Source organism: Paralichthys olivaceus, chromosome 5 (genome assembly GCF_024713975.1).
Source record: "Paralichthys olivaceus isolate ysfri-2021 chromosome 5, ASM2471397v2, whole genome shotgun sequence".
Classification (NCBI taxonomy): domain Eukaryota; kingdom Metazoa; phylum Chordata; class Actinopteri; order Pleuronectiformes; family Paralichthyidae; genus Paralichthys; species Paralichthys olivaceus.
In genome coordinates this window covers 19,818,351-19,827,860 of record NC_091097.1, presented here as the reverse complement: position 1 = coordinate 19,827,860, position 9,510 = coordinate 19,818,351, and the positions used below count along the sequence as shown (strand labels likewise).

Genomic DNA, 9,510 nt, shown 5'->3' with positions numbered 1-9,510 from the left:
CGATGTGTCTGTGTGAGGCTCACATCGCCTGATATCAGCCAGACGATACACGGGCCGGTCTGTGATCCACTGAGATGACGTGTTCAAAAGACCGTTCATCCATTATGAAGCAGGCTGCTTAACCACGGGTCTTACACCCCCCACCCCCCCACGCCCACCCCCTCCATCTTTGTGTGATTCAGTCAAGTGAACTGAGCAGAGATGAGCAGCCTGCGGGCCTGTGTGTGTGTGTGTGTGTGTGTGTGTGTGTTGTGATTGTATGATAGTTTTTACCAAAGAAGCAGAGGAGGAGGAGGAGGAGCGCTCTGAGGGACCCCCTTTATCAGGAGGGAGATGTGTGGGGGAGGCGGGGGAGGGTGTGAGGGAATGGAGGATGGATTAGTGCAGAGGTGTGTGGATGGTTCCATGTCTCGTCCTGAGCAGCGTCGGCTCGCTGCCCGGCCGCTGTGATGTATGACAGGAGCTGTAAGAGCATCAATCACAGAGTCACACTCACAAAAGCATCTTATAGATGCAGGCAAGTCCAGCTGAATGATAAAGTGTGTGTGTGTGTGTGTGTGTGTGTGTGTGTGTGTTTGTACAAATTGTGTGTTGATGGGTGATTGGCTGTGCTTGTCTCTCCCGTGGGACTCATTCCAACCGTCACTCTCTCTGTCACACACACACACACACACACACACACAGAGACACACACCATATGGTGACACAGCTCGCTCCCCCGCAGTTGGGGTCAGGGGGTCACACCCATGATGCATTGCGTCCCCATGACTAACATGAAATGAACATCTTAGCGGGTCTCTCTGGCGGCTGCTCCCTGTGACACCGCAGCGCTCCGTTTAGGTCGATGACTCTCACGTGTAGAAAATAGTATTTTTATGCGACTGAACTTTATGACATTTTAATTAAAGTTGAGATCATTTGAAAATGTTGTTTACGTGCAGCTTCTCATTCAGAGCATCGGTCCATGTGAACGTGCTCATTGTTTTTACAGACCTGACGTTCAGACATCAGAAATAAAAAAGCACCAGACCCTCTCGCACGAGTGACGGTCATGACTCATCCTTACCCATCAGCCCCCTGCCTCTCCTCTCCTCTCCTCTCCATCACAGTCTCTGCAGCAGATGATGACTGGTCCGCTCTCGGTCTCTTGGCAGCGCGGCTCTCTTTGATTGATCCCTGTTGTTCGTCCGCAGCTCTGCCCAGCACCATTTTTCTCTTTCGCGGCGTGTCCACAAAACGATCGGACCGCTCGGGCCTCGTCCAGACGGAGCAGATACCATTTCATTATTGCAGCGGCGTTTGATTCCTGTAGTGGAGGCAGATGATACGGAGAGGGGGCCTTTTGATGAGGTCGTCTTCCTGCAGGGAGACACGAACCCACTGGCCTCTCGAGTCTCAGCTGTGGTTTAACTCCGGCATCAAACCTGACTTTACCGTCCAGAAGGTCCATTTCTAAACAGCTACTATAATAATTCCATGAATGTCTGTCTGTCTGTGGGACGTATATTTCACCACTCGTTCATCTCATCGGCTTCTCACTGGAATTGTGATTCGTACTTTGCCCGAGAAACTGCAAGTTTGTAATCACAGTTAAATGAATCTGAAGATCGTGTCGTTCCTCACACGACAAGAAAACACAATATCACAAACAGCTCTCAGTAATTCAGAAATCAGATGTTTCGAGCTCAACCCCCCCGATGTTCATCCCAGCGATGCACCTTGTCGTTCTTTGACTAACGAGGATCTGACACATGAGTGTAGAAGCACCAACCTCGGCTCACCCCCCCCCCACAGCCAAACCTGGATTAAAAAGAGCAGCCGTCAGGAAGGGGAGCAAATATCAGCAGATCCAGTGGAGCTGTGTTGTTTTTCTAATCTGTGATCGTTGGGCCTGTTTGTGACGGAGCCTCCCATCTGTTGTCCGTCACCCTTCACTACTGCCAGACTTCATCAGCGGAGCTCCGAGAGCATTTAGCTGTGAACCCGGCGACACATCAGCACACAGAGTTATTTTATAACAATCCGTTTCCACGGAAATGCAGCCGTGCGACCCTGACGTTCTGACAAACTAATTATACCACAGGAGAATTAAAGTCGGCTTCAGATTATGTCAAAGGACACGGAGCGGGGATCGTGTTTCCTTAATGAGATCTGCTTATTTTCTGCCGTGTGGAAATGATGAGAGTGTGAGTCACAAAATGCAGAAATGGAAGCAGACTGGTTCGCTCTCGTTCTGGTACGATGACCACAGACGAACTGGGAAATGAGTTGACTCTTACTCACCTTTTTCCAAATGGAAGTGGAATTTGGGATTAGGAGAGAAATGCCGGCAGATGTTATGCGACAGTGTCAGACTAAGAAAACTGAGTAATGGAATTTCTGCTTGGTTAATAAAGGCCATGACATTTGGGGATGAAAGGGATTTAATCCACAGTCCTGTTGATCCACTCTCTGTATTCGAGGCTCGTTTTCGTCTTCAGACCCGAGAAAGACGTCATGAGAGGAAGGAAACTTGGTTTTCAACGTCTCTATTTATTCTTTCAGCCACCTTTATTATTTTCCTTGTCATGACGCCCCATTCAGTGGAGTATACCCACGTCCTCTTCAGACGTTGTGATGTGCTTCTAGATTCTATATTTTGAATTCAAATGGGGCGAATAAGAACAGGGCGTTCAAATAAAGAACATCTGAATTGAGAATAAAAAGCAACAGCCCTGCAGCCGCCGAGAGACAACTGCACTTTGTCTAATGTGCCCACGGGTTCTTTTTACTGTCCAGACATGTCTGAACTACAAAGGGCCCCACAGAGGGACATCACACAGATGTTCACTGGTCTGGATTCAGATCTAAAGAGCTAAAGTCCGCTCTGTTCCACTGGTTTGTGCGATGCATCCAGATTTTGTTATTGTTCCATTTTATTTTTTTTATTGCTCAGCACTAAACAGAACTGTAAGAATGTTAAAGCTAATATATTTTAATGAGCAATGTTTAAGGCGTGGCTTTTTTAAATGTGTTTACATGCTAACGCTCGCTGATTAGCTCTAAACACAAACTTAAGCTGAACCCGATGAGAGAGTTCAGCCTCCTCCTCATCACGGAGGAGGCCTCCTGTTGTAAGTCATCTTCTCCTCGGCTCTGACGGCTCAGGGTCAATCAGCCTGATCAATGAAGGACAACGTGAAGGGGGATCAATGGGTCGACTATTCAGTCGTCCTTGTTAAGAGGGATTTGTCTCCGTTAACACCTAAACCCTCGGGACGTGAAGTCAAGTCGCTCTGCAGCTTGTAAATGGAAAAGATTATTATTGTTCTTTCTCTCCTGAGTGTTTCCCACTCCGCCCGATGTCGTGGCGCCTCGCTGCTCAGCTGAGGTAATCGTTAGCTACTTCATAGACTTGACCTTGTGGACGGACAGCATGAAAACACTCCGCAGGGCCGGAGGGTTGTTCTTGTGTTCAGAGCTTTCATTGAGCCACAGTATGATGCGTAGTTTACACACTCACACACACACACACACACACACACACACACACACACACACACACACACACACACACACACACACACACACACACACAATGCTGAAGGCCAGAAGACTGCGGGCTCAAGGATAAGGCCTCCTCCCTCTCTCCTCCCACCCTCTGCTCCACCCTTGTTTACACCCTCCCACTCTCTCTATCTCAGCGTGCAGGTTTTGTAAACAGCCCGACTGTGCTGGCATGAGATCTGGCTCCGCTCACACTCTTTTCATTCTGCTGCGGCTTTAGCCCAATGAGAGCACGAGGGAGAGAGGGAGAGAGAGAGAGAGAGAGAAAGAGAGATTAGCCCTGGCTCACATCATGTCCAACAAACATTGATGCAAATATGTACTGTGCTTGCAAAGATAACTAGAATATATTCAGGTCAGATTAATTATCGCTGGTGCAGCGTCGGTTCTAAACCTGCCTGTTTGGAACGGGTGGTTTCTTTGGTCTGTGGTGATGCCGGCTGCAGCTTTTCTCTCTGAAACTGTGAAAGTGACCTCCGGTAATTGAGCCGCAGCAAATAAAAAATCTGCTGCTGAACCACAAACCCTGAAACTGAACCGCCCGCTGCTCAGCGTTCGATGAAGCTCGACACAGCACCAAGTGAAAATATTTCAGTATTGAACTTGATCACGTGTCCAAATCAACATGTAACCTCTTTAAGGCCTTTAACAGTACACATGCCAAGTGTGAAAAAGATGAGGGGTTGTGAAGTTAGATGAGTCACCTCCAGAGAGACACAGAGACGGACACAGAGAGAGAGAGAGACAGAGTCCTGTAATTACAGAAGCTCTCCTGAATCACCACCTTCTCCAGATCCCCAGAGGCCTCTCAAAGCCTGTAGGTGAACTGTAGAACTGTGTAACACTCACTTAGCACCACCCTGCTCAGCTGTTGTTGTTGTTATTGTTGTTGTTGTTGTTGTTGTTGTAGGCGACGTGTCAATCTTTCTCTTTTCACGTGATTCACTGTCATTTCTCCTTCAAAGAAAAACCTCGGTCACGTTTGTCTTTGTTTCTGTGATGTGAAAGTATACGACTGTATTTTTCTCTACCTGATCTCTTTTCTCTTCTTTTCTTTGTCTTTCTTCCAGAAGGATTTGCCACTGCCTCGCAAAAACAGCAGGTGGGTGTTACCTTTGTTCATCCCTCCTTCTTTCCGTCTCCCTCCCTCCCTCCCTCCCTCCCTCCCTCCCTCTTCTCCCTCCTCTCTGGGGAGACTCTGGGCTCCTCCATGAAGAAAAAAAACAGTGACAGTGAAGCTTCTGTGTTTCTGGTCATTCATCAACAACGTCTCTGCTCCTGAGCTCACATCAGACTGGCAGGAGTTCTGGGATGAACGTGGTTTACACGTTGTGTTTAAAAAGCTCAGAAGGTGTTTGAGTGTGAAGGAGGAGGAAGAGGAGGAGGAGGAGGAGGAGGAGGAGGAGGAGGAGGAGGAGGAGGAGGAGCTGGGAGCTCTGGGTGCTGTCCATGGTGCTGAAAACCATGCTGCCTTTTCCCGTCTCTCATTTCCTTCTTACTTATCTCCTCCTCCCCTCTTCCTCTCGCTCAGTTATTAATCCTGTTCCTGAAACCTTCTCATTTCCACCCCTCGACCTTTCAGACCCCCCCCCACCCATCCCTCCTCTCACGCTTTCTGTCTCCCTCCTACACACTTTGTTCGCTGGGTAATAACGTGTTAAGGAAATCTGCATAATTTACATATTAGGATAAAAACAAGTGATTCATTCACAAAATATGATAATTTTTTTAATAGATTCCACTATTCAACAGTATGACCAACACAGTGGAACATTTAGCATTTACCTCAGAGCCAGATACATACCACAGGAGGTGGTGGAGATAATAATACCTATAATAATAATACTGCTGCTTTAGCGTTTTTCAATTATAAGAATCAATATGGCCAGAAAGTATGTGAAGATAAATATTTTCATCCATGACGATATTGATAATGAATGTCCCATTAAAGTTTCTCTAAAGTTTGAAACATTTGAAACAGCTGAATATTTTAGAGCTGAATCAGTTGTGTGTCACACCTCGTCACTGTGCTTGAACACATAAGATATAAACTGCAGTAGTTACAGATACAGTTTTATCGCCCAGCCCTAATCTGAGTACTCCCTCTATCACTGCGTGTGTGTGTGTTTAGAAGAAATGAAGATGAGGAGTGTATTAAAAAAGATGGCGTGGTAATGGAGGCTCCTCAAGTGCTTAATCTATTTGCACAGTAGTGTGTAAATATTTGTGTGTGTGTGTGTGTGCGGACGTCGTCACAGCCCACTACCTCCATCTCCACTTATCCCCTCTCTCCCCATCGCTCTGCCCTGTCCATCTTCTCCACTGCCCCCTCATCCTGAGTCATCACGGGTAATCAAACGTGAAATGAAACACAAACCATCTCTGTTTGTGTTTCCATCTCGCTGCTGTTTGTCTCTCTCTCACCGCCACGTTGTGACTCTGCCATCAGGCCTCGACAGCTCCCGTCCAGAATCAGTCCGTCTCTGTCTCCTCAGCATCACGTCCCGTCCCCCTCTCCTTTTTTTTTTTCCGTCTTTGATTCCATTCAGAATCCGGCTCATTGTTGTATAATAGCTGAGGTATCCTCCCTTTACTGTCCGTCATCCAGTCATGGCGTCCAGAGGCTGCGGTAAAGGTTCCGGTTCTTTCCGTGCACACACAATGACGGCAGAGGACGAATAAATCACAACATTACACCGTGTACCAACCTTAGTCTTAGCCTTGAGAACATTTCCCACAATTCCCCCTTTGTATTATCCTGCAGTAAAAAACAAAACCACCCCACCTTCGTCCTTCCCTCCCTCCCTCTCTCCCTCTCTCTCCTCTCTCCCTCTCTCTCTCTCTCTCTCTCACTCTCTGCCCCCCTCGTTCTCGGCCACACTCGCCCAGACACCAGACACACATCTCAAGGTTGTGCAGAGTCACTGAAAACGTTGCATTGCGATGACATCCTCTCAGCGACCTGCTGCTTTCTGACTCCCTCACGGCTCCGCTGCTGCTGCTGCTGCTGCTGCTCGTTGTCGGGCGACGCCAAGATACTAAAACTAGCGGCATGTTCCGACGCACTAAAAGGTAAGAGAGCAGGGCGGGATCATTCGGCCTCCGTGTGACGTGACTTTTGTTTTTTGTTCGTCTCCCTCTTGCTCTCAGATGCTCGGTTCATTTCCCTGCAGGGTCAGAAAACATTACAGAGGCTGGTGTGTGGGTTGAACTTGGGATTATACATTTCTGCTCAGTTCTGTTGTGCACGTTGAGATTCTTAGTGGTTTTTAGTTTCTTACAGAATATTATAGTTTGTAATTGTTGTAAAATCCCTTTAAGTGTAACGCTATCTAAGTTATTTGCATCCAGCTTTCAAATTGATTGTTTGAGTCTGGACATTCATGGTTTACCGGTTTTTAACGGTGTTAAATTGACGCTTTTAAAACTGTAACGGTGCCAGAACTTTTTCTGTTCTCTTTCAAAAGGGCACAAAACCATGGTCGACAATAAGAACAGCTTTTTAAAGCTTCGGCAAATTGGAAGTTAAAAGTTTATTTAACTTAAATGAACATATATAAATAGGCGATGTTGACGTTAACAATCTCAGTCCAGAGCTCCAGCACTGATGGCGTCTCTAACTCCTCATCTCATATTATCATAAATCAAAATTCTCTCTTCGTCGTCTGCTCTGAAAACATTTTTGCAAAACTAATCCAATCCGCCTCAGCTGTACTTTGCTTTTAATGCTAATTGGCGAACATTAGCATGCTAATATGCTAAGATAATGAAAGGAAATGGAAAACGCTACACCTGCTTAACATCAGTGTTGTGTTATTGCATTACTATGAATATGTTAGCGAGTTGACATTAGCATTTAGCTCAAAGCAATTAAGTACAGTCTGATAAATATGTAGTGTTTCCCTTTAATTATTGAAACTGTGGCGGCCCGCCTTATTCTAATATTCACATTTGGATGAACCGAATTTTGTAATTTTATTTAAATATATCTGAGCAATAGACTCATAAACAACATGTTTGAAATGGACGTTCAGTATAAGAACCTTGAGATTGAGATTTGTGGCTCATCTCATATTTCCCTGGTTATGTTTTTATTGACATCAATGTGAATGTAACATTAAGTCATCGTAAAGATGACTCACCCTGCTGACATTTATAGCCGGGCCGCAGGTTTCACTGATTCACCGTCCTCAGCGATCAAACCCTGATTACATGAGTCAAAGATGAGTCACGCCTCAAGTTTGAGAAGGATTTCTCTGATTCACCGACACTGAGAGAGAGTTTTTCTGAAGTCGGATTAGCGGCTGGGGGATTTGAAGTTTTATATCATGATGAAGTTTCCTGATGCTGCTTTCAGACACGCGCTGAACTCCGGATAATAATCTGCTGACATTCTCCCCAGAGAGGCTGAACGTGAGAGACAATGGAGTTTCAGAAAGAATCCTAATATCTCAGGATACAACAAAGTGGTGCGATACACATGAAGAAATGAAATCAGTCACTGAAATGATCAGTATTTTCCTTTGTGTTTTTAACCGATGCTTTCAGTCACTCTGATGTCAGGAGTCTGTAAATTTGAGCTGACATTAAAGCTCCAGGGGCTTCCTCCTCCTCAGCGGCGGCAGTAGTGAGCTCCTCGCTGAGTGACTTCATCGTCCCCTGCTGATCTGGGATTAAACCAGCTTCTGTTGCTGCAGAGACTCTGGCTGTGGCACACCTGAGCCCGGGCGAGCAGATGGAAATAATGCAGAGGTCTCACCTTTTTTCACCGCTTACTCCCCTCCTGCGGTGATGCTCAAACCTGAGAGGAATAGTTTAAAAATCCGAGTCAGACAACAGCTCACCTGGTTGAGCTCTTTGCTGCGTGTCACACCCAAATCTGTGCTGCAGAATTAAGGCTGAATGCTCAGAGAATATCTTTAAGAAATATAAATCAGCAGTGGGGGTGGTTCAGTGTACAGAGAGTTCCCTACGGGTTTCTTGAAAAGTTTATTTCGAGATCACGAAGCAAAGTCACAACCAGGAAAGGGCGAAGGGAAAAAAGTGATTAAGACAACGGAAGCGAAAGAGGAGGAAAAAGCGGGGGAGGTTGCGCAAGAGGTGAAAAGAGGAGAGGCTGAGATAGAGCGCAGGACCCTGGGGTGATCTCTGTGTCTGCTCCTCCATTAGGGACCAGCTCACCAAGGTTACGTGAGCAAGTAAGACACGCAAACTAGCCCAGAGTGCCTCGCTCTCATTCTTTCTCCTCTCTTTCGTTCTTTCCTTCTTCATTCTCCTTTCTTTCATTCCGTCTGTGCTCCTAAATGAAGAAAAGCTAGAAATTGACCTTTGTTTACGTCCGTCAGGAATCAAGGCCCTGTTGTTTGAGATTGTGTTTTGAAGATGGATCTGTGTCGTGCGTCAAAAGCAAAGTGGAGAACGTGTTTAGGGAATTTAGTTGTCGCTCCTGTCATTCCAGTGACTGGAATAGATGCAGTAATTGGAGAAAGGAAATATTTCCATACTTGTGTAGGTGTTTTTCTTTGGTGCTCTGACTCAGCAGCTCTGTGCTGTGAGGCAAACGGTGCACACACACACACACTCACACACAAACACACAAACACACACCTTCTCGGTAACTAGATAAGCCATTACACTTCACTAACCCAGTTACGTGCAAACCAAAGGTCAGAGGGAGGATGAGACACCTGAATCAAAGTCTTCTAAAAGCTGCAGCTTCTCCCAGGAGGAGCCCAGGGTTCGATCAGCACATGCTCACACAGAAGGCGCTGCATCCGCCATTAGCTGCTGATTTCAGTAAAGGTCTCCGTCCTGTCGGAGTAATGGGACTCTTATTCTCTTTGATCCTGCTTCTACTGCACTGCCGTCCTCTCAGGGCTCCTTACAGGAAAGCACGTGTGAGGACACGGCACTGAATCCACCCGCGCCTGACAGATATTGCTGCAGTCAGCTGTTGTGTAGTTC

At 46.5% G+C, this 9,510-nt stretch overlaps 1 protein-coding gene across 3 annotated transcripts in view; it reads left to right on the top strand.

The window, feature by feature from the left end:
• Window positions 1-9,510, top strand: part of LOC109645909 (microtubule-associated serine/threonine-protein kinase 1-like) — a 32,309-nt gene that overhangs the window by 1,562 nt on the left and 21,237 nt on the right. Inside the window, exon 2 of one of the 3 annotated variants that reach the window (XM_069525069.1) lies at window positions 4,620-4,648. In XM_069525069.1, the coding sequence (XP_069381170.1) occupies window positions 4,620-4,648 (29 nt within the window). Of the gene's footprint in view, window positions 1-4,616; window positions 4,649-6,468; window positions 6,619-9,510 lie in introns of those variants that run through there. The other 2 variants (XM_069525068.1, XM_069525070.1) reach the window with 2 other exon arrangements.